The following is a 25,465-nucleotide window of genomic DNA, read 5'->3' as shown; positions in this document are numbered from 1 at the left end:
AATCATGAAAATTGCCTTCTCAGTTGCACCCAGTAACAGACAGAAATGAAATAAAACAAACACACAGAGACAAGACAGGTTAAAACTTACACAGAAATTCTAAAATTGTTTGAAAATGAGTTTTTTTCATATCTTTACTTTCTCCTTGTCTATCTCAAGGTTCCAGGTTTCTCTTCTTCTTCTAGAGTGTCCTCCAAACACTCTTTTCCAAATATTCTGTAATAGCGCTCCTTTCCCTGAACATACATATAAACTCATTCTTCCTAGGTACAAAATGGCTCCATAAATTTGTAATCCTGAATCTGATTACCTCACTGCTCTTCCTAAATTTATTCCACCATGAAACTTAGTCTTAGTCTTTGACCAAGACATCATTATCAGAGAGTTGTTTGATACCCGAATGTTTATATTGCTATAAGTATATTTTTGCCATTAGCACAATTTGTATATTGCAGAAACCTTCAACAAAGATAATACTAGATATCAAAAAGAAACTAGTCATTTTAGCAGTTTTGATAATAAATTACCTCAAAGGATTTTTAACAAACTTGTTCTTTATTTAGAACACAAAAAAAGGTAATGCTTAAACAAAAATAAAACCATTAAACTAGTTCAACTACCACACTAGAGAAAAAAAACAGAAGGTATTACTGGCAATAAAGAACTGCAGTTCACTGCATTCAGTTTATCCAGTCCCACCGCATTAATGTGTGCGCATTATTTATTAATACAACTTTAAGGTCTGAGCATATGCAAATGAAAGCAAAAATCATTCCGAGATGCACTTCAACCATAGATAAGTCTATTATTATTCTCAAAGAAATAGAAACTATTGTTTTTGATTTGTTTGATAGCAGCCTGAAGATGTTCATTTTTGTCATAAATCTCATTTTTTAGTGCTTGTCTTTCTCAGTCCTCTCAGATTCAGAAGTACTCTGGTATGCCTGTTTAATGTACCTCTCACTTTTCCCTTAGTGTATCCCTAATTTTAATTTGTTTATACTCAAAACATTCTTTAACGGTTTCTGCTAACAGTTCAAATTTTGCTTCTAGAGTTCGACATTGAACACATTACATCTTAAGACTGTTACAAAATGTTCATCCATCCATCTTTTTTCAATAACTTTTAATACTCTTTTCTCTAAATTCCAATTTAGTTGTGCAACACACCTTCTGTGTGACAGATTCACTGCACCTGTGTGTGTTACACCTTCACGGTCAAATTTAGTGATCTATAAGCACTTTGTTGCATTGATTGATACTGCTGCCTCCTAGCTCTAGCAACCTTGGTTCATATCCTTGGATGGTCACTTTCTGTAGTTCTGGGGTTTTTGTCTGGTAAAAGGATTTGCTTCCAACAGCCCAAATATTTCTGAGTTAGGCTCACTGCAGTAACTAAATTAGGACTGTGTGCAGGTGTACACGAGTGTGACTGCCAATGAACTGGTGCCCCATCCTGGCTCAGTTCCTGCACTGCATGCTGCACTGCCATCCCTGAATTGGATGAGGCAGACAGACTAACAATTATTTTTCAGTCTTGGCGGAGAGTATTTACATTCCAACACCATCCGTTTGTTTTTGCTTACTAAAACAACTAACAGTTAGCACTAAAGAAACTAGACAACTATGTGGTCTAAAACTAGACTAGTAGAGTCCTTTCTCTTTACTGACCTGTCTGCTGTTAAAACTACTTCTAGCAGTTTGATAGTACATTTAACCTAAATGGGTACATGATACATTAAAAAAAAATCTAGTTCTGGAATTATCTTTGATACTCCTTATTAAAAAAATATATGGCACTTAGGAGTAAGGAATTTCTGGAGCGATTTGTGTGGGTTTTCAAAGCAGCTATCCTCCCCGACTTCTGTGTGTAATGAATGTCTGTCATCAGTTGAGATGATTTCCACTTTTTTTCACCATTGCCCTCTGATACAAACGTTACTAAATCGTCTTCATCAGCCCCAGTCACTTTAGCTGCATGGCCTGTAATCTGCTGGAGCTTTTTAAAATTTGCTTTGTCTAACTGATAAACCAGGTAATGAAGCTGAAAGTGATGACAGACTGGATCACACAACGGTAAAAGGACAACATGAGGTCCTTGTCCATTTAAAAAAGTCTGAGTTTACAGATTGCATTTAGAGAATATGTGTTTGTATTTTAGTTAAGATTGCTGTCTAGGTCAGGGGTCCTCAATCACGGTCCTGGAGAGCCGCAGTGGCTGCAGGTTTTTGCTCCAACCCAGTTGCTTAATAAAAAGCACTTATTGCTAAAGTAACACTTCTGCTTCATTTTAGTGATTTTGAGCCCTTATTGCTTAATTTTGTCTTAAACAGCTATTTTAATTGCTCCTTATTATCAATAACATGCAAATGACAAGACAGAGCAGCATTTCTCCATTTAGCTTATTTAGATTTACACCTGTGTGTATTTATCTTCACTATTGGGTTTAATTAAATACTTGGAAGAAAAATGAAGAGAAAAAAGTGAAGGACTGAGAATTACTCGTTCATTTTAGCCTTCAAATCATTTGCATGATAGAAAGGGAAAGAAAATCTAGGATATGAGAATGACCTGACATAGCAGAGTTAATTTAATTTCATAGCTTGTTAGTGCTTTATTGGCAAGAATTGCTTTCTAATTAAGCAACCAGGTCAGAACAAAAACCTGCAGCCACTGCGGCTCTCCAGGACTGGGATTGAGGACCCCTGGGATCGAGGACCCCTGGTCTAGGGTAGTTCCTATGTATTTATGTTCAATCACTATTTCTACCGTCTCCCCCAGAGCAATGAAGGTTGAACATGCAGATTTCAGTCTATTAAAGTCAAATATTTATTTGATCTTTTTGACATTCAGAGTAAGATGGTTGTTATTGCACCAGTGTACCAAACAGTCCACTTGATTTGAATAATCCTCATTGGCATGGTGTCGTTAGCATACTTGATAATAAACTTGGCAATTGTTCTTTCTCAGGTCACCTGTGTAAAGATTTAAAAAGTAAAGGTGATAAAGCATAGCCTTGGGGACCGCTGTGTTTGCATCAATAACTTTCAAAAATGTGTCCTGTACTTTAACTGTCTGTGAACTATTTAAAAGTGTTCCCACCAAGGGAGCCCCATCCTAGATCACATACACAGTAATGCCCAACACACTTTTAGGATTAAAATATTCACCCAAGGCACTGTCATAATAATCACCCTTTTAAAGATCATGCACAATAACAAAAAATCAAACCAGTTTTTCCTCTTTCAGTCCTCTAGTTGTTGCCTGCTGCCTCCCGACTCTGATTCATCTGATGTGACATGGTGGGCTTCTTTTCAAGCCGGACCTGGGAATGCTTCCGGTGCCATGCCATGTCTTCCTGGAAGCACTTCCAAGACATTTAGAAAGTAGAGAGGTCCTCCCCTGACAGCGCCCTCTGTTGCCACCCAGGGACCCTAAAAGGGTTGCACTTCCGGACTCCCCCAACTGGGCTGCCACATGAGGATCACTGACGCCTGCCATATGGGGGATGCAATAGCTCCCCAGTCCCAGCCTCCGCTGGTCCAAACAACATATTAGTCTGACCAGGCACAAAGTTATTCCCTCATCCAGCTGGCAAACCCATCTGACCTTCTGTTCTGATCCCCATCCGGGTAAGAAACTGTCCTCTCTCCCTACCGGGATGCCTGTTCTCCTCCTACAAAAGAAAGTCCTGAATCCATATTGTAATAATTGAGTTTTACATTCATACTGTTCAGTTTTTCAGTCGGTATGTGAGGCTGGATGGTAAAGAACGCTGAAGAAAAACCAAGAAATAGTGCTCTGACGTATAAACCAGGCTTATAAAGAAAAGTGCCGAATTGATGTAAGCTAACTAGCAGAGTATCTTCCACAATTCTGTTAATGCAGTAAGCAAATTAGAGGTTATATTGTGATGTCTTCATCTCTGTCATTAAAATGTTTTTCACCAAGCGTTCAAAGCATTTCATTGAAATGAAGGTGAGGGTTACAGGTCATCTTGACTTCTAGGCCTGGAGACCTTAGGAACAGCGGTAATAACTGACCGTTTCCATAGCTCAGGTACAATAGCACAAGTCACGGACGAGCTAAAAAACAAGTGAAAAACTGGAGAGAGCTGCCTAAAGCAGGACTGTAGCAGCCGACCCGATATGCCACCTGGCCCCACTGACCTGTTGGTTTTTACCTGCTACAAATCTTCCTCTACTTCAGTGAAACCAAACTCCATTCCTTCATTATTTCAGGTATTTTTACAAATTAGTGAATTTTGGCTACTGAAGTTGTTGGTTTCAAATCTTATCCAAAAGTCATTAAGCTTGTGGTCCTCGTCTACTGCAAAGTTCACAAGTTTAAAGGTCATGTCACATTTTCCAGTGATTTTCCGTTGTAGCCTTCATTCACATAATCTTAACAAGTCAGAGGCAGTCGGTGGTACCCGCCGTGAAGCTGATCGCCTCATTTAACATACCCAAAGAGTCACTACAACTAGTTTAAGTTCAAACGTAATTAATTTTATCTTTAGTTGTAGTGTGGGCTCTGTGTGCATTAGAGCTGACAGCCAATGAATGCTCATCTGGAAGCACAACGCATGAAAAGTAGTGACAAGGAAAAAGGAACATGAGTGTTTTGAAAGTATCAAACAGAAGAGAGGAACATCTTTCTAATGTCTCGTGCTTTACATACCACACTAAAACAAAATGTAAAAAATAAAAACAGAGCAGAGACGGTGACTGAACTCACCATACCTTTTAATCTGCTAACCCTTCATAGAACACCGGCTCCGTCAGGCAGCACAGGCGCTTTAAACCTCATCAACAGAAGAGAGGCTTGTTTAGCCACTAGGCCACAGTCTAGATATTAGAGATTCCAGTCTAGATATTGGGGAAAAAAGTTGTTCTGATTTTGATAGGGATCTCAAATGCCATGTTTTTAAGCTTCTGACGTGTTTTTTTTTTTGTACTACATTGTGGGTAGTTGAAACCTTTGCACTCTGAAACAATGCACTGTATACATTAATCACGTTGACGTATCATAAGAAACTGTCAATGAGTCTTTCCACCTATCTAAACCTAATAATGCCTTTGGCAGTATGGACAGCATGGTGGTGCAGTGGCTCTTACTGCTGCCTCACATGTCCAGAGACCTTGGTTTGAATTCTGTGCTTTTGAAATTTCATCCCATGGCCAAGTCACTGCCTGCATGAAGTGGGCATATCTTCTCTGTGGCTGTGTGTTTTCCTGGGGTTTTCCCACATCCCAGAGACATGCAAAGTAAGTTAATTATTGACTTTAGCAGCTCTTGTATGATGAAATGTGCAGGATGTACTAATAGCCCATCCAGTATTGGTGCCTGACTTGTGACCATTAGTACCAGGCTGACTGCTGGTGCCTTTCCATGAGTTTAAAGTCCTAGGAACTGCAGTCAAATCCTCTTCGGGTTTGCTGTCCTTGTGTTCACATATTTTCCCCTTATCTGGAATGGCATTGTCTGGTTGCTCCCTCGTTGCAAAGACCTAGGATAGTTGAAACGCTGACTCTAAATTGCCACTTTGTAGTGAACAAGCCGTCAAAGCCCTAAAATTCAAAGGAAGTGCATTCTTTAAAGAATAAGCAGCAACAAAGAGATCATGATTACTGGTAGAGAGTTCAGTCCTCGGAGGAAGGCGGATGTCTGAAACGTCACTAAGGCTGCAGAAGGTCAGACGGATGAGGCAGTGTGAGGATATTCAAAGATTGATATGTCAGTGATAAGATCTTGTAGATGACTCAAGACCACAGTACAAGTCTTCAAGGGTGGATGTGATATGGTGCCAAGTTCTGATACATTTGGCACTGTTCGCCAGTTAGCTTTGCACATACTGCTCTTTTGTATATGAGTGAAATGGAAAAGCTATAAAATATAGAATTACAACAGTCCAGCTGAGAAGCAATAAAGGAATGGATTAGGCATTCAGAACAGGGGAAGGAGATAGGGTGGAATGTGTTCCAGATCACAAGATGGCATTAAAACCCTCTGATTATAAAACACATGAAGTGACAGGACAAAAAAATGACCTCCTTTTAATTCATCCGTACATTATCAAAGACATTTAATATAGTCAGAGCCACTGAGACAAAGGAGGGACCCGCACTGAATGGGGTGCTAGTACATCATAGGGCATATCACACATATCAAGAAAATTTGGAGTTTTTAGTTAAGAGAGAAATCTGACATGGGGAAAGCATGCAACCTCTGTAGAGGCAATGCCTGGGCTGGGATCTGAATCAGTTATGACACAACATTGCTAAACATTGTGCTGCCATGCTGTCTTATCATTTAACTCGCTGAATTCATAATTTGTTGCTAAGTATCTCAAGTGCTTGCATTTACTGCATACTGAGAAGTGTGCATATTTATCCAAGATTGCTTACAGTTGTGAAGTCCATGATAACAATTGTTTATATACCTGGACGTTTTCAGCAGATTACGTGACTTCCTCAAAGCCAATCTAGGTGGACTGTGACTTTCAGGTGTATTTTGTTTCTAGGCAATAGCTCACTAGTTCTTCGACCTGTAATTATCTAGTTACTTTTAGAATAAAATATGTTGTGCGGTTGGTGGCAGTTTTATAGACTTTTAGTGTCTTCTTCTGCAACTTGGTGTTGGCATTCAGAAGGTGTATAATTAACTTCTCATTTACCAGATTGTTTCTTTGTCTTTTTATCTCTGATTTTTACCTGATTGAAGAACCTTGAGCTTAAACCAAAGCTGAGGTAATTGCTTTGACCTCAACCCACACAACTGTCAATATTAGCCTTTCAAGGAAACTGAATCTCTGCTCAATAAAAGTCAGTAATCCAAACTCCAGGGAGCAATCTGCAACTGAGATTGAGCCGACCAAATCGCCAAAATACAGAGCACAATACAAGAATCAGAAACCAAGAAATGAAAGCATGAAGTTAAATACCAGCAGATCAAAAATAAATAAACCACAATGAAAAAGACACAAAGACTTTTAGGGTCCTAAAGTTGGATGACACGACATTTCTCACTGAATGCTAAGATGTTCTCATGGAAACTGAAGACGTGAATAACACAAAATAGCGGCACTCGTTGGGATCCAAGATAGCGTCACCGTTAACAAAAAACAACTATTATAACACAGGCTGCCTAAAAAGTTTCATTAAATGCAGCTCCATAGTTGTGCTTACTGGAACTGCTTAAAACCGAGGATTTCATGTTAAGAAACTACCACAGTGATGGTGTGAAGGACTGAGCCCTGAAGCTTGTGAGGATCGAGCATTTGTATGCATATTGAGTTTGTCCTGCATGGGTGTCATTATCTTTGTCTACACTCTTATCTCGTTTAGTCTTACCGAGGCACTGTTATAATATTGTGGCTTTGAAACATTCTTGATTTTATTCTGGGTTGATTCTGTTATTTCACAATTAATTTGGCATTAGGATAATATTTTTCTTTGTTTTGGGAATTTATGTTATGGCTGTTGCTGTAGTTTTGTGTCGCTTATGTTGAGAGCGACTCTTGCTGCTACCTTGTGAGCACTGCAAGTTGCTTTGTTGGATGTCAGCATGCCACTTCTGCATCAGACACATCCATGTTTTCAGATTCAAGCAAAGGAAACCATGCTTTAGATAGCAACTAATTATACGAGGTATAAGACAGGACTTTATTTGATTTTTGTTTTCTGTTTTGGATGATCCGTTTGGTTTTCACCTTCTGGTGTTTTTCCCTGCCTTATTTTGACTTATGGTTTTTCCTTTCTCTTGCTTCAAAACCTTGTTTTCTTTTGAATCAGCCTTCTAAGATGGAGTGTTTCAAAACATAACGACCAAATCCTTGATAGGAACTCCATGTATGGTTGGAAGAGGTTAGAGGTGGTAAAGGATTGCATTATAGCTCCATTGGAATCTCTGGGAAGTGATCCATTTTAATGTCATTTGGTACAGTTGTCACCACAATAAAAAGATCTTCCTCTGCAAACTACAGGCCTGTGATGGCTAAGATTTTAGACAGTAACACATAGTACAGCTCACCATTAGTCACCTAACCAGCCAATTTTGATTTTCTATGGATTTAAAAAACCCATCCATCCATTTTCTAACCCGCTGAATCCGAATACAGGGTCACGGGGGCCTGCTGGAGCCAATCCCAGCCAACACAGGGCACAAGGCAGGAACCAATCCTGGGCAGGGTGCCAACCCACTGCAGGACACATACAAACACACCCACACACCAAGCACACACTAGGGCCAATTTAGAAACGCCAATCCACCTAACCTGCATGTCTTTGGATTGTGGGAGGAAACCGGAGCGCCCGGAGGAAACCCACACAGACACGGGGAGAACATGCAAACTCCACGCAGGGAGGACCCAGGAAGCGAACCCGGGTCTCCTAACTGCGAGGCAGCAGCGCTACCACTGCGCCACCGTGCCGCCCGATTTAAAAAATGATATTTGTAAATTGCTCTGGATAAAATGCAGCAAAATAAATGAGCATGAGAAAATCTGCACCCCTAAAATTTTCAAATTTAAATTGTAATCCAGAAAATTGTTGTGTCCATTTTAAAAAATTCACCTTGGTCAGGGAACACATATGGCACAGATGATATGTGAGATTGACAAGGGTGCTTAAACTCAAAACTATTAATGCAAATAATATAAATAATGAAGTTGTGGTGGCCCCATAGACCTGGGAGACAGGCTTCATACACCGTGTGTGTGTTATTCACTCTGTGTGTGGAGTTCTTCTGCCTGTGTCTGAGTTCTTTCCATATTCTACACCAAGATAGACAGACATTACTCTGTTTGTCTCATGTGGGAAATGTGGCTTTTACAGAAGCTCAAAAAATATAGAAACATAGCAGACAAGAATCCCTTCAACATATACAAGAGTTGCAAAAAGGGAAAAAATAATTATTTAACTGGATAAAGATAAGAGAGCAATCACAGTGCAACATTATACAGGCACACTGCAGTAGGTACAGTACTTGTATAAAAGAGCTCAGTAGTGTTCCTTGACACATTCCTAGCAAATAATTAGTTGGATAAAAGTCCTCAATGTTAGTGTCAGAGAGAGAGGATGCACAGCATTGATCAAATGGCCAGCAGTTTTCTCATCATTCTCTCCTCCAGCAGGTCAAGAGTGAATTCAATAATTCAATTCTATTCAGTTAGAAGCGCTGTGACAAGTTCTTAGGTAAAATGCAGATACAAACATAGCCAAGTTATGAATTACATAATCATTACACACAGAGACACGGGCAGGAAAACAGCTAATTAATATAAATGGACAAATATGGTTAGGCTCCATTAATTAATTGTTCAACTATGGTTAGTTGGCAACAAAACAGAGGAAAACGAAAATATCAGTCAGCAGCATCCCTGGAGAAAATAAACCTCTGGAGGGTCACCAGTCAATATTAGAGTTTGTGCTGTGCTGATGGATCTGATGAGAGTCTTTCATCTGTTGGTTCCAAGGCTCCCAGTATCTCAAATGTCCTTTCCATGGGCAGGAAATCAGCTTAGCAGTAGAGCGTTGGCACCAAGTGACACAGTAGGATACCAAGTAGAGAACAGAATTGAGGAGGGTTAGTAACAGTTTGTAGTTATTGTAATGCTTACATTTTGTACAAAGGACTAACAAACAGAGATGCACTATGCAATAACACATGACCATTAACTGAGCCTCCCTCCTTAATCAGCTTATAGATTTGGTGGGTCTCTCTTGAAGTGTTGTTACCAGCCCAGCACACCACAGTGTTGAATATTACTCTGGTCATTAAAGAGTTTTGGAATATTTAAAGGAGGTCGCTACCCACATTGAAGGAATACAGCATCCTTAAAGAAAAAAAAAAAGATTTCTCTTCTCTTTCTTCTATAGTTCCCCAGTCCAGCCTGTCACTGATGTGGACCCCCAAGTACCTGTAGCAATGCACCACATCTACATTCACTCCCTTGATTACTGACCGAGTGCAGAGATGCAATGGTGCAAATTCCTTGATTTTGCTGATGTTAAGATGCAGACAATTCTCTTTGCACCAAGAAACAAAGTATTCCACCTGACTCTTCTTCTTTTTCTGACCACCACCAAACCCCAATACCCCCCAACTTGGTCAAGACAACCCATAATTGCGGAATTACTTCTATAAGTGACATGACCTGGTGTTATATTTATAGTCCGTGGTGAAGAGACAGATAGTCTATTATGCAAGACACCAAAGCCTCATTCACCTGGAAATCCCTGAAGTGATTAAAAAACCATATTCTTCACAGTGCCGACATGTTTGTGTAAGCCTTGTGGAGCACATAGATAATTGCATCTTCCGCTTGTGATGGTGCAGGTTGGCCTCACGCGATCGGCTCCTACAAGGGAGCCTCTTAAACCCACTACAGCCATTAATGTACCCAGGGGATGAACCTGGCAAATGAGGACACGCATACAGCAGTAAGGGGTAGGTGCATAAGTAACAGGGCTTTTATTAAAACAATCTATCATGACAAACAGTGTCCAAAACAGTGCTGTGTTCAAAATCCATAATAAATAAATAATTCAATAAAAATAGTTTAAGTGGAGGTTAGAAACAAATAAATAAGAGTCCATTAAAACAAGGTTAAAAATTCCCAGGCAGGAAGCTGTCCTTTTTGATTCTGAACATTGGTGCCTTCGCTTTAAAACTGATGTCTCTTCATCTTATTCTGATCGGGCCTCACAGCACAGGGAGACATCCATCCAACAGGTGCAGACAACCTTTTTATCCCAGCCACCATGAGGCATTCCATGGGGAGCTTCTGAGCCCTGCACCACTCGCACCGCTGCTGATACCTGGCTCCTCCTGGCGATTGCTCACTGTCCTCTCACCGCTGCCATTCGCTGGCTTCGCCCTGATAGAGCACACCCTGAGCACAATGGCTGCTCCTCCTACATGGTCGCTCAACAGGAGTGATTCTGCAGCCCCCTCCTAAGCACCGGCCATACACTCCTTCCTGGGGCTCACCTTCCCGTCTACCTGCTTCCTACCATCTTGCACTGACTCTCACTCACTCCTGCCTGTTGCTCTTAGTTTCTCTTTTTAACGTTCCTTCTCTTTCTTTCTTCTTCCATTCAGTTCTCTTGCTATTTCTCCCCTTTTCATCCCATGTAAGATCCTTTATCCCCATCTTCCTAATTGGGTGCAAGTGTGAGGAGCTGCATCCTCTGTGGCATCATTGAGGAGTCTGTCTGATCTGTCCGCCTCCACATGTGTATGCGGCATAGTCAGCCAGTACTTCAGTTAACTGCGGAGCGAAGTGCACTCACGTATACCTGCGCCCGACTGGAGCCTGCACCTTCCCAGGGTGAGATTATTTATTTAAAGTCGGACACTAATTTCAGAGCCATGGACCCGCTGTTCCACAACACTCCAATCTATGTCCAATTGGCAAACTGCAATGGGTCCAAGTGGTCTTTCACAAGAGGACTCATTTAGTCCAGGACCTGCCTATTGAAGGTCTTCATGATGTGAGACATAAGAACCAGTGGTCTGTAGACGTTGAATGAAGATATATATGTGTGTTGGTTTAAATGCTGATACTAAACTGGAACAGTGTGAATAAGTATGGTAGTGTGCGTGAATGAGTTCTGTGATTGGTTGATGCCTAATCCAGGATTTCTTTTCTGCCAAGGGCCCATTATTTTACTATGTGATACTGCAATTGGATTAAACAGGTTTTAATATGGATAAACTGAAAACACAAGCTCTGAAAAATAAGAACGTTATGTGCCAAGAGCATCCATGTCTTAAAGGGGACTTGCACTGGTAGAAACATCGAAAAGGAGGAGATGAGATGAATCTATAAAAGTAAACGCATTGTGATTGTGGAAGAGAGACACACCAAATAAGCAAGCCAGTATTATGAAGCATGAGGTCAATAAGCCATGTAATATAAAGTCACCTAAGGCTATAGCTGTTATGGAACTGGCCGCGGAATTAATCAGTAAAGTTGATGGTCCTTTGTCTAGCTTAGCTTACCATGTAAAGAAAGTGTCATTTCAGAAATTGCAATCTGCATTTTAATGAAGTATTTTTATTTTTTTACTGATAATGGCTATGATTCATCTAAAGGTACACCGTCAGAAGTAAAACACCGAGATATGCTTTCTACATTGAAGAGAGGAGGGCTTAAAAGGCTGAGTATGATCGGCGTTCTTGGCAAAAGTCCATCAAATAAAAAAAATTCAGAGGAGGAATTTGCGGTGCAGTTTATGAATAACTCAATCTCAGGTAAGCCAGACAGCATAAAATATTGAATTTCTTGTAAACACCAAGGCAAGTAAGGACAGACATTTTGGCTGTATGAGCATTTTTTTAGTGTTAATGAACTTTAGAAGAACTGCTCTGCTAAAACAGACCTCTCTATGAATAATGACCAGAGGGTCAAAGAGTTAGAAATACATCAGATAGCTGAAGAAACTTTAGGAGCTGAGGCTCTGGAGAGTTGAAATATGCTGCAAAAACACAAATGTTTAAAGAATACATTTCTTCAGAGCTTGGCTACAATTCCTATTTTTCATTTCCAAAATAAATGGGAAATTCCATCAAATCTCAGGATGAGAACATGTCAGCAGGACAATCTAGAAGCAGTGGAAGTGGCCAATCTAATTTTGAAAGCATAGTTGTGGTTTTTGTGGGTTTCATTTAAAGTCCCACATAGCGGTTGGCCAGTAAGCATTGAATAATTTATCCCGCCACTTGTGTTTATCATCTCAGTAACAGTCCCCTTTTATGTTTTTGGTCAGATGAGGCCGGCAGTCCTGAAGCAAAAAGTTCAGATCAGTGGTCTCCTCTGAAGAAGGGAGGCTTTGGAAGGTTCAGTTTTAGAGATGCCCTCAAGAAAATCCCTGTGTTCAATCATAATCACTTAGACAAAGTGATGGAAAGCGCCCCAGAGCCAGACCTACCAGCCCACTCATTCTCAGGTAAGAATCTCAAAGTGGCCATATTAGAAGTTTCATAAGAAGCAAAGCAAGAAGAATGTGTTGCTTCATTTACCTATCTATACAGAAGAATGTTTCAGCACAGGGTACAGGGTGCATTTATCCATAAATGTTTTGTACTGCTCATACCATCAATAAAATGTGACAGTATCCAGTAGAGAAATGCTTGAAGCTTAATGCTAGCACACTGACACCTTGTCCCAGATTATCATATTATTTAATTTTGTGATACATCATCAATTGCTTGTCCTAACTGGAAGCTTCTTAGCAGAGAGATGATAATCATTCTTTCTAAAGTATCTTTTTTCTTTATTGGCTGCAGTTGAGACCTTTCAGGAATACTTGGAGCAAAGGAGGCTGTCACAAGCCAGTCGGCTGCTGATTAATGAACAGCAGAGACTATATGATAGCAACAGTGAGACAACACAGGAAGAAAAGGATGAACTTGATCAACGCTACAAACAGCTTGCTGAGATCATCTTTAAGGTTGCCAAGAATGCTGTTACCCTTTCAAAAGAGGACCTTTTGGGCCTGAGGTCAGCTGTCAGTGCTATTGGGCAGGAAGAGAAGCAGGATGAACTATACCTAGAGGAAAAAAATAAAAATCCAAAGATTCAAACAACAAGGCCCAAAGAATGGAGGAAGAAACACGATAACATTTTGAAGGAAGCCACTAAGGCCAGAATGGAAAACTTGAGAGATGTACCTGGTGATGAGCAGCTGTCCTCCTGTTTCCAAAGGAACCTTTTCAGGATGGGAATGCGAATTAAAGAGGACCTGATTTCAGTTGTGGACAATGTCAAAGACTGCTACCCAGCAAGCTATGATATTTGCAATTTCTATGCTAGGCTGTACCACAAAGAATTTTCCTTGTATGTTCAGCATCAGATTACGACTGATTTGGACTCGGAAGACTGCACATACCTGCTCTGCTGGCTCTGTAATTACTATCCCAAGTAAGCAAATTTTTCTTTTGTTATACTGATAACTGTGACATCCTATATATATATATATATACATAAACAATCTGATGAAATTGTGTTTTTACAGTGATGTGTTAAAAGACAAGAAACTGGAAAGGCACATCAACCAGCTCTCATTGAAAAGTCTCATCCCTGACGAGAGACTGCACTACCTAGAAAAAGAGTTCATTGCAGCCAGAAAGGTGAGGAAGTGCCTGTGCGTGAGTGATCTACACCAGGGACGTTTCAAGAAACATAAAGCATGTAGAAAGATTGGCATTGCACACATTTTCTAAAAAATAAAGGTTTAATTTAAAAATAAAGGAGTCAATTTACAATATTACGGTTTAATCTGGCACTTTTAGACACACACTCAACAGTTTGTTTTTATAGAGCATGTTTTACGGTGGTGGCTCAGAGCAACATTAAAACCACAAAATACCAAAACAGCACATACAATAACACATCAATTAAGCATAAAATGAATAATTAAGACATAGCAAATGTAACAAGACAGGTAACAGTCATTAGGGAATGGAAATAAAACCTGAGTGAGATGCAGATTCAGGAGAGAAACAGTAATCCCCTATGAGACGACAGATGTTGGGCTATCTAAAAACCTGACAGACAAGACCACTTGGGTCCTCCCACTACAGACAAACAAAATTGTTCACACAAGTGTTCGTCTGCTTTTTGCATTGCTAGTTTCAAGTCCATTTAATTATGATGCACTTTTCCAGATTCCATACCCAACTACAGAATCAACCATAGACCTTTCGAAGACACCTTTAAGGATTTACAAATAACCATGTTTTACAGAATGACTTTGACTTGATTGGGGCGGCACGGTGGCACAGTGGGTAGCAATGCTGCCTCACAGTTATGGGACTTGGGTTCGCTTCCTGGGTCCTCCCTGTGTGGAGTTTGCATGTTCTCTCCGTGTCTTCATGGGTTTCCTCCATGTACTCCGGTTTCCTCCCAATGTCCAAAGACAGGTAGGTTAGGTGCATTGGCGATTCTAAAATTGTCCCTGCTGTGTGTGTGTGTATGTGCCCTGCCTGGGGTTTGTTTCCTGCCTTGTGCCTGGGATTGGCTCCAGCAGACCCCTGTGCCCCTGTAGTTAGGATATAGCAGGTTGGATAATGGATGGACTTTGACTTGATTGCCTTTCTGAAAATCATTTTGTTGCCGACTTATTTTGCCCTTCACCTTGTGGATGCTGGCCTGGACACAGACAGACAGACACGTACATTTCACCCAACACACATTTATTTACACTATATACAAGTCCTTAAGTACCACACAAACCCCACAAGTCCCAAAAGTCCTGGCCACACAATGCCTTCACTCTCCTCTTCAGGCCGCCTCCTTGCCTCCTCCAGCAAGCTCAGTCCACTCCACTCCCGACTCTCGCCCTGAATGAAGGGAGGTGGCCCCTTTTATCCACACCCGGATGTGCTCCAGGTGCTTCCCGGCAATCTCCTGCCGACACGCCTCAGTGTGGCGGAAGTGCCGGCTGTATCCCCGGAAGCGCTCCAGGTGTCCCTGCTCCTCTTCCCCCCAGCACTTCCTGGTGTGTCAGAAGTGCTGAGGTCCAGGGCTCCAAAGGCATGGGGGCCCCCCTTGTGGTGACCACGGGCCCCTACAGGGTGGAGCTTCAAAGCTCTGTACCCGTGGCCCCCAAAGGTACCAGTTCAGCTGCCCCCACGTGGTCTGAAATGGGCGCACGCCCTCTTCCAGTCCTCCAATGCGTCCCGGCCGGGTCGTCGCCCCAGGCATCCCTGACAGCTTCTATCCTTTTTGATCCATTACCTTCCAGATAGACTGATTCAGCATGTTGAAGCCTGAAAGAGATTTAGTTTCACTCTGCAATTATGTAATTATAATTATATATAGCAATCAATGCTGCGTCTTTGTGGGGATAGGAATTTTAATTTTGGTCTGTTATAACAGTGTCAGACAGTGGAAATAACAACTGGAAGGCAAGTCCAACTATGGGCTCAAATTAATAATGATTCTTACCATCTGGCACACATCCTAAATACAGATTAGTCAAAATCTAAGGTTAAAGAACCAATCTTAACAAATCTAGAGAGAAAGAGAGAGCAGCATGACACACAAGAGAGTTCAGATCAAAGCAGTGTTCCCCTCCATTAGCTAAAAAAAACTGGAAATCATGTACCAAAAAGTCATTGCTGAGGAAGTCAGCCATATTGAGAAAGCCTGGTATAACATTAGCCGTTCTTATTTAATGGATCTTCAGCCTTTTGGTCAAAGAGCCCTCAGACATAATGCGAGAGATACACAAATCAGCAACATTTTTCATTGGTCATTGTGGTGTCTCAGCTTAGATGGCACAACAGATCAACTGCCAAGCTGCTTAACTTTATGGGTTCTTTGTATTCCCATATCTTTTGAAAGCTCTTGTCAACATACACATTCTTGGTGTACTAATTGCACACAAGAAATCGAATCCAAAGATGAATTGTAAAAAATAACTAGACAAGGTCAAAACAGGTAAGACAAGATTTAGTAGCACAGCATAGGAATTGAGACAAAAACCATAAGTAGAGAATCTTAGCAAGAATGTCTGAAGCCAAAAATAATGAGCAGAGCCAAAACCAGAACGTTAAGTGTAAATCTTAGTCGAGGGGGAGAAAATAGTTCAGAACCAGATATCACTTTACATGCTCAAACAAAAAACACTAAGTATTCAATTATGACCAGAAACCATACACATGTGAATGTGTCCCAAACTATGGGTGCCTACAATGAAGACAAGATGGTGAAGTGAGAGAATGCATTTACTTTTACACACCATTCAAATTCATCACATTTAAAATCCTATGTGATGAGCAGATTCCTAGACCACTAAAATCCCAGAAGTGTTTCAATTATTTTTAGAGGTCAAGGAAAAAGTAAAAAATCAAAACTAAACTACAAGTCATGACACTCGGGCTACATAGACTTTGTAACTGTGCCTGTGGACTATAATGTGAAAGAATCCTACACGAGTGATTCTCTTTCTGATGTTCTTGGTGTACATCTCAGGTCATTTGATATGTCATTGAGTGAATGAATAGACTGCCAGGCTGTTCATATTTTTAATTATATTTGTATATATAATATCAGATTTGTATAGATATTTCTAATATATTACTGTAGTTCCAGGGGGTTAATAGGTTCACTCAGAGTCACAATGCTGAAATTTCAGGGTAGCATGTTTGGATGTTTGGTCCTAAACCCACTTTTCTATGGCATCTGTTGGCAGTTTGATTGGCTAATATCTTGCCAATATCTGCATCCTCACACTGAGTCACATATTTCATAGACACAACTCCTGGAGTCTCATGTATAAATAGTGTGTATGCACAAAAATGTCGTGTACACCCGTTTCCATACGCACGTCGAGATTTATAATAACTAAACTTGGCTTAATGCCATGCACATTTTTATGGAAGCCTTAGACCATGCGTAGGCACATCTCTGCCCTGGTTTGTAAGCGGACAGCACCCAGCATCAAAGCAGTGCTACTGCTTCTGTGTTTTCCCTTCCTTTTTTCACAATCATTTCCATGACATGGACTTATCAAATGCACCAAAATTAATTGCAAATTTAAAGCACTAGATTGTAATCAATATGTGACAATATAGGGTGGTCCAGATCTAATTATGCAATTTTCATTACGCTATAACTTATTAAGTTTATTACATAGAAAATCACCCAAAAAATCCTGGACCATCGAGAAGTATACGAACTGGCGACATGAAGAATTGTTTTCGTGCCGAACTGTAATCGTCCCCGCATATGCGAACATTAATTTTATTTTAATTTTTTTTCATTTTTATTACTATTTAATTTAATATTGTTTCTTTGTATCAGTATACTGCTACTGGATTATGTGAATTTCCCCTTGGGATTAATAAAGTATCTATCTATCTATCTAAATTAAAGTCATCCAGACGATCTGGGTCTGCATAATTAGATCTGGACCACCTTGTATAATGGTGCATGGAATGGCCAAACTGTTCCAACTACCATGGCTGCTTTAGCGTTGATAGAAGATGTTGCAATGGAAGAATTAGAAGAGAGCACAGATTTAGAGATCATACTGATTTCTTGTCTAGTGATAATGACTGGCTTCTAAGTTGATTTCGATTTTCAAGTGCTATGCTATTAGAGTTGTGTGCTGAACTGGAGCTGGATTTACAAAGGCAGAATTTGAAGAATTGTGCTCTACCTGTTCTTTTGCAAGTTCTGTCCACCCTCAGGTTTTTAGGCACAGCAGCTTTTCAGTGTGAACTGGCTGGCCGATTGGGTATTTCTCAGTCATCACTGAGTCATGCCATGCTAGCTGCATGGGATTGGTATTATCTACTTGTCATCCAGATATATAAGATTTCCTTATCCTGTGGTTTAACGGGCAAACATCAAAGCACAATTTGCAGCAATGCTTGGTTTTCCAAATGTAATCAGAGTGGTCAACTGCACCGACGTTGCTGTAAAGATGCCTTCAGAGAATGAATTTGCTTATGTAAATGGAAAGCATTTCCACTCCATTAATGTGCAAAATATCTGTGATGCGAAAATGTGTCTCATTAACTCTTTCAGGGCTGATGTCAACTTTTGTTAAAAGGAGGAGTTGACGATGGTAATCAACTGTAAACTGTGACAAAACCAACCATTATGTTTTAGTTGGACTCTCATTGCAAGAAGAAAAGTCAGCTCCATTGGTTTGACTGAGATTTCCTGCGCTTCCATGAGTAGTAAGGCACAAAAATGGCACTGACATAATGGCGAGAGATCAAAGAGAATGCATAAAGCAAAATACTTTGTGGATGAAGTTTTGCCTGTTATCTCTGAACTGGACTATGACTTGCCGGACTCCGATTTTGATACAAATGATAGAAAACAAATGTGAGGTTCCAGATTCAGCTGACTGGTCCCCAGCTAATCGTGGTGCTGAACAGGTTCATGTAGCTGACACACCCACGACACTGTTAGCCAGGAGGACTGCCACTTCACAATGGTAAGAGGTAGAAACCAGATTGCAATACATTGTGATCGTGACCGCTGCTGCTGCCGCCCCAGCCACGCGAAGACAGCCTGGCAGCATGCCTGCCGCACATTCTTGGCATGCAGCGACAGACATTTTATGTTGATTACTGTGTGAAACCATTGCTTTTCAGAAACTATATTTTTTGGAAAAAATATGCAGCCCTCAAAGAGTTAAAGTTGTGGCGAAATGGCCTGACTCAACTCGTGATTCGTTCATTCTGAGAAATAGTAGTGTTGGGAACAAACTTGAAAATGGTGTTGTGTGTGATGGCAGGTTTCTTGGTACGATAAGACATTAAATATTACCTCTTTGGTCAAAAGTTATCTGTATGATGTAACCATGTAACACGATTACTTGAAGGACGGCAGATATCCGCTGAAGACTTGGCTTCTCACCCCCCTCGCCTGAACAAGAGCGACATTATAATGATCTCCACTCTCAGGTTTGGGTGGTGGTAAAATGTCAGTTATAAGAGCTTCACAAATAATTGCAGCAGCTCGCCGCTCAAGCGGTGTGAACCTCAGAACTCCACTACCAATTTCAGTGGTGTTGATGCTTAGAAGGTGGGCTGTGACTCGCCTTCTCACGTCGACTTTGATATCTGACCACTTCTTTCTCATTTTGGCCCTGTACGACTTTATAAACTTGAACTTTTGAGTGTCTTCACCACGCTGTGCAACTCCAGTTTCCTTTTCTTGCTTGTACTACTGCCTAAGCCACCAAATAATACGTTTTTGCTTGCCTTCACTTCACTGAGCAGACTTCCATTTTGCATTCACTGAAATTCTTCTTTTTTACACATGCTTTTGCCATTGTCTTTTAAGAAAACACTTAACGGGAGGGGCTATTTATATTGATTTGCATATTCAAATAGGTGTACAGTAATCCCTCCTCGATCGCGGGGGTTGCGTTCCAGACCCCGCGATAGGTGTAAATCGGCGAAGTAGAAACCATATGTTTGTAGGATTATTTTTATATATTTTAAGCCCTTAGAAACTCTCCCACACGGTTTATAAATATTCTCCGCACAGTTATACAGTAAACCCTTGTTTATCGCGGTTAATCCGCTCCAGACAGATAAATGAATTTCCACGAAGTAGGATTCTTTATTTATAAATCTAATCTTTTCGTAGTTAGAGCATAGAAAACCTGTTTACGACCTTCTAAATACGTTTTTTAACATTATTAGAGCCCTCTAGACATGAAATAACACCCTTTAGTCAAAAGTTTAAACTGTGCTCCATGACAAGACAGATATGACAGTTCTTTCTCACAATTAAAAGTATGCAAACATATCTTCCTCTTCAAAGTGCGCGTAAGGAGCGGAGAATGTCAGAGAGAGAGTAAAGTAAACAATGAAAAATCAATAGGGATGTTGCGTTTTTAAGTATGCAAGCACCGCGATAAAGCAGCGGCAATGAAGGGATCAATGCGAAGGTAGCCTTTCAGCATTTTTTACAGGAGCGTCCCTATCTTCTAAGCAAACAGCCTCTGTGCAAAAAGCCCCTCTGCTCACATCTCCTCCGTCAAGCGCAGAGAGAGAGAGAGAGAGAGAGAGAGAGAGAGAGAGAGAGAGAGAGAGATTAAAGCAAACAATCAAAAAATCAATAAGTGTGCTTTTGGACGCACCTCGATAAAGCGGCATTTCTTAGAGGAGCGTCTGTATCCACTAGGCAAACGGCTTCTGTGCAAGCAGCACCTCTGCTCACACCCCCTCCGTCAGGTGCAGAGAATGTCAGAGAGGGTGAGATAGAGGCAGAGACAAGCAAACAATCGAGCAAAGCGCAGGAGGCATATCTTATAGCATTGAGGAGTTTTAGTTAATATGTAATACGTGCTCTGATTGGGTAGCTTTTAAGCCATCCGCCAATAGCGTCCCTTGTATGAAATCAACTGGGCAAACAAACTGAGGAAGCATGTACTTTAAATTAAAAGACCCATTGTCCGCAGAAATCCGCGAATCAGCAAAAAATCCGCAATATACATTTACATATGCTTACATATAAAATCCGCGATAGAGCAAAATCGCGAAAGTCAAAGCGCGATACAGCAAGGGATCACTGTAATTCTGGGAGAAATCAGGGTGGGGCTGTAGGCGTGTGCACATTGATTGGGATTTATAAAGGTAAAGTGCGTAGAACATCTGAAGTGCATCTGAATCTTTTTTTGCGTTCACACTTTTCTAGTTTTGTCCATATGACATTTTTTATTGTAAATTTTATTCAAGGAGTTATACATCAGGTCCCTGCACTTCACAAACATCAGCAAACCTACTCACCATCAGAAGGGCCTCCACATGCCCTTGAGGTGCATCTTTGCTTGTCATCTTGGAACTCTCTTTGACTAGATGTCATTAAGCACAGTTCTTTTAGGTTGATCTTTGAACCCAACTCACTGTTTACTCTGGTCTGGTCTGCTTCATTCTTCTGATTCACTTCTGGGATTAGCCTGGCATTTGTTTTACCAGCTGTCTGCTCTCACACCACAGCTGAATTTAAAGCGTCCTTGAAGATGACCACCTCTATCCTACTCCACCATGGTCATCATCATACTTTACTAATCGATTATTGCTAACCTTCTTACCTCTGAAATTCAAAGATAAAACTGGTTCATATGGCTCCATCTGGAGTCCAGCATCAAGGCAGTGTAACCTTTTTGATTGCTAGAAAATGTCACTGTCAGAATTCAGTTCATGTAGAGCATCCTCTGTTCATTTCTTAACTACTCTGCTCCATACCAGCATTACCATATCATCTCTTCACACCAGTCTTTTTCATTTACTATGGAAAATATCTAAAGGGGCAACACAATTATAGTAGTTACCAACAGTAGAATTCCAAGATAATTTTGTTACCTGAATTTACTGAGGTGTGATGTAACACTGACATCTCACTGCATTTTTTTATATAGTTTATCAATCCTGAAGGGAGATTATGTTTTCGCATGACCTTTTGGGGTTCAGAGCACAGGATCAGCCATTGTACAGTGTCCCTGGAGGCAGGTTAAAGGCCTTGATCAACAGAGTAGGATCCCTTCTGGCAGTAATGGGATTTGAACTGGCAACCTTCCAGGTACAAGTTCAGATCCTTAGCCATGGAGCCACCACTCCATTGTTAATATCAATCAATCAATCAATCAATCAACATTTATTTATATAGCACATATTCATACAAAAAAATGTAGCTCAAAGTGCTTTACAAAATGAATAGAAAAATAGAAGACACAATAAAAAATAAACATAAGTCAACATTAATTAACATAGAATAAGAGTAAGGTCCGATGGCCAGGGTGGACAGAAAAACAAAAAACTCCAAAAGCTGGAGAAAAAAATAAAATCTGTAGGGGTTCCAGACCAAGAGACCGCCCAGTCCCCTCTGGGCATATAACAGCTATTATTATAATAATATAACAGCTTATTAAAAATGGCTGGGTGATCGGGTGATGTGACACACACTTAGTGTGTTCATGTACTTTTTATTTTTACTGAAAAATACTTTAGAGCAAATCTTGGAATGCTTTTTGTATGGATTGAGCAACCTAATGTTTCCCCCAAAATGCAGACTGAAAATGCATGAATAGAAATAAATGGATAAAAGAGATGTTCAACAACTCCCATTGCCTGTGAACACAGCATCTGTTATCTACTGGTGAAAGGGTCTTGTTCTGCTGACAGTCCAGGGGTTGTTAAGAAATAAGAACTGTGAAGTTTGTTAGATGATCCACACCTAAAATGTTCCTCCACTGCTGAACTCTCCTTTCTCATTGGTCCTGTTTGCATTTTTGGCTTTAATTTTACATCTGCCAGGCATTATGTCATGATTGCGGTCCCTGTTTGCCATTTCGCAGTTCTTCCTGTAGCAGATGCTTTCCCAGGACAATAATTGATGAATTCATGGCCCTTTAAAAATTTTGAGGAAGCACTACATGTGAATACAGTATTGTTAATGGTATGCGGCCTGGATTGTTATTTATGGGTTCTGTGATGAAGTGTAGGCCATCGGACTTTAAACTGTAAAAATGCGAGTTCAGCCCTCACATGCAAGTCACTTAACCAGTAGAAATAAAATATAAGTGAGCAGTAATTTAATGTATTCTTATCATAGGTGCCATATTGATGTGGGCAAAGGGTATACTAAATGCTTAATAATTATTATAATAATTATTATTAACAGTCAGAGTGAGTCAAGGTGTATAGTATAGTCTAGTGAGTACAGGGCAGGCACACCCAGACTCTTATCTTCTCCAGACAATTGTTTAAAACTTCACTTTACCTATTTTTTAATATTTAAAGCAAGTATTGATCAAAGAAGAAAAACTTTGATTCATCTGATCTTTGGAATGCTGGTTACAAGGCAGGAGCCCACCTCTACACAAGCATCTGCACTTACTTACACTGGGCCAGTGTGTTTAACACTTGACTCAATTTGTAATTAAACCTTTTCAGAACCATGTATGCAATACAAACAGTTAGAATAAAAGACATATTTGTGCAGCATGTTTCCACGACTTTCACTCATGTGTTCTGACACACCCAGTGACTCAGTCCAACTCCCCTGCGATTCGCCCTGACAAAATCAAAACCGATTTGATTTTGTCTTAAGACATACAGGTGGGCTCAGTGTGTGTGCAAGAACCGAGAACAAATGAACGCTCACCCAGGAGTACAGTGCATATAATGCAGATACATCAAATAAGGAATGTGGGTGTTTTGGAATTTGCAAAACGGAAGAGAGGCCCATCTGTCTGATATCTCATGTTTTATGTACCATGACAGAATGGAAATAAACACTAAAGGGCAGAGTGTGCGGCTGAGCTTGCTGTTCCAGTAAAGCACCCATGCAGCACTGACTTTGTCAGGTAGCTTCTTATTGGCTGGCAGAAAAAGGAACAAGCTCATGATACTTTGCAAATGTAAAACTGTGCTGGAAAGTCATCATGGAGTCATGTAATTTGTCACAACTCGCTGGTAATAGCTGTGTAATCAGTCAGGCCTGGACAGTATTCTAGTCCATCACAGGGACCACAGTCACTTACACACACACACACACCTTGTGTTCATACACAGTGACAATTTGCAATTGCCAAATAACATAATATAAATTAAAATTAAAAAAAAAAATGTAATTAATTCCTTCTTTGTTTGAACATATCTGGTCATAGTAATTTTAACAAAATGGAACATGTCAAGCTATGCAGTTATAACAAATGCTAGGGAATAACAAAAGTGAAAAGCAAACTTTATTGCATAGACTATTATGAATATCAGATGAATGATCATAATCTTCAGATAACTGAATCGTGAGGTTGGTTTAGTGTAAAGTTAATACTGATAAATGTTTATTTGCTCTGTGCTTAACAGCTGACACACCACAGGGTGCTTCATTCACATCTAGGTAACCTTATGTTTTCCTTGTTTCCATTGTATACTTTACAGTTAGGAAGGTCATTTAACTTTCCTCTTATGATGTAAAGCATTGGGAGTGTGAGATGCTGAGGTACTGGTTCTCTTCAATTTGCACTCAAGCGGCTGGGAAGACTTTATAAATCACAAACAGTTTGTGCTGATGTAGAGGTTTTCGCGCACACATAGCTGGACTTGCAGATGTAGGATTGCCTGTGCTTGTGGAAACAGCCTGTGACAGCAAATACCTACCTCACGCACGCAGTCTGCTGCCATTTCATTAACTTGTTTTGGGTCATCTGCTTGACATCAGTAGCAGATATCTGAGATTAGAAAAAGGTACATGTAAAAAATGAATAAGTTGGTGGAACCGCACTCAAGGTAAAATTGAGACAATAAAGTAATTTGTAGTTGAAATCACACAAAATGGTTATCAATGGGAGATTTTGAAATTTCAGAACTTTGTAGAGCGTTGTCTGTGAGAGATTTCTCCATGAACATTACAATACAATACTACAATACAGTTTATATTTGTATAGCCCAAAATCACACAGGAAGTGCCGCAATGGGCTTTAACAGGCCCTGCATCTGGACAGCCCCCCAGCCTTGACTCTCTAAGAAGACAAGGAAAACTCCCAAAAAAACCTTGTAGGGAAAAATGGAAGAAACCTTGGAAAAGGCAGTTCAAAGAGAGACCTCTTTCCAGGTAGGCTAGGCATGCAGTGGGTGTCAAAAGAAGGGGGTCAATACAATACAATACACAGGACAGAACAAATCCTCAATACAGCATAAAAATTAAAAATTTTAGAAGTATGGAGCAGAATTTAACAGTAGATGATATCACATAATAAGATTTGGAAATTTTTAGAGTCCTGGAGACCTCATCCATCAAGCTGCTTCCCCCATTTGGCCATTCCACGGCTGAAACAGTGCTGGGCCATCCAATCCGATGAAAAGACCCCTCTTTCCCATGATTCCTGCGATCCTCCATCAGGGATGACTTTACCATAAGCAGGCAAAACAGCTTGGCAGGTGCGGCCATGGCACCAAGTGCCATATTTGAGTGCATTGA

General features: G+C 40.4%; 1 protein-coding gene across 3 annotated transcripts in view; it reads left to right on the top strand.

Annotated features, from left to right (window-relative positions):
- Positions 1–25,465, top strand: part of LOC120518285 (tumor necrosis factor alpha-induced protein 2-like) — a 70,330-nt gene that overhangs the window by 19,127 nt on the left and 25,738 nt on the right. For all 3 annotated transcript variants that reach the window (XM_039740981.1, XM_039740979.1, XM_039740980.1), the window contains 4 exons: positions 12,100–12,258; positions 12,774–12,953; positions 13,294–13,927; positions 14,022–14,136. In XM_039740981.1, the coding sequence (XP_039596915.1) occupies positions 12,100–12,258; positions 12,774–12,953; positions 13,294–13,927; positions 14,022–14,136 (1,088 nt within the window). The remainder of the gene's footprint in view (positions 1–12,099; positions 12,259–12,773; positions 12,954–13,293; positions 13,928–14,021; positions 14,137–25,465) is intronic.

This window comes from Polypterus senegalus, chromosome 18 (assembly GCF_016835505.1).
Source record: "Polypterus senegalus isolate Bchr_013 chromosome 18, ASM1683550v1, whole genome shotgun sequence".
Taxonomy (NCBI): Eukaryota; Metazoa; Chordata; class Cladistia; order Polypteriformes; family Polypteridae; genus Polypterus; species Polypterus senegalus.
This window is presented reverse-complemented; position numbering and strand designations above follow the sequence as displayed.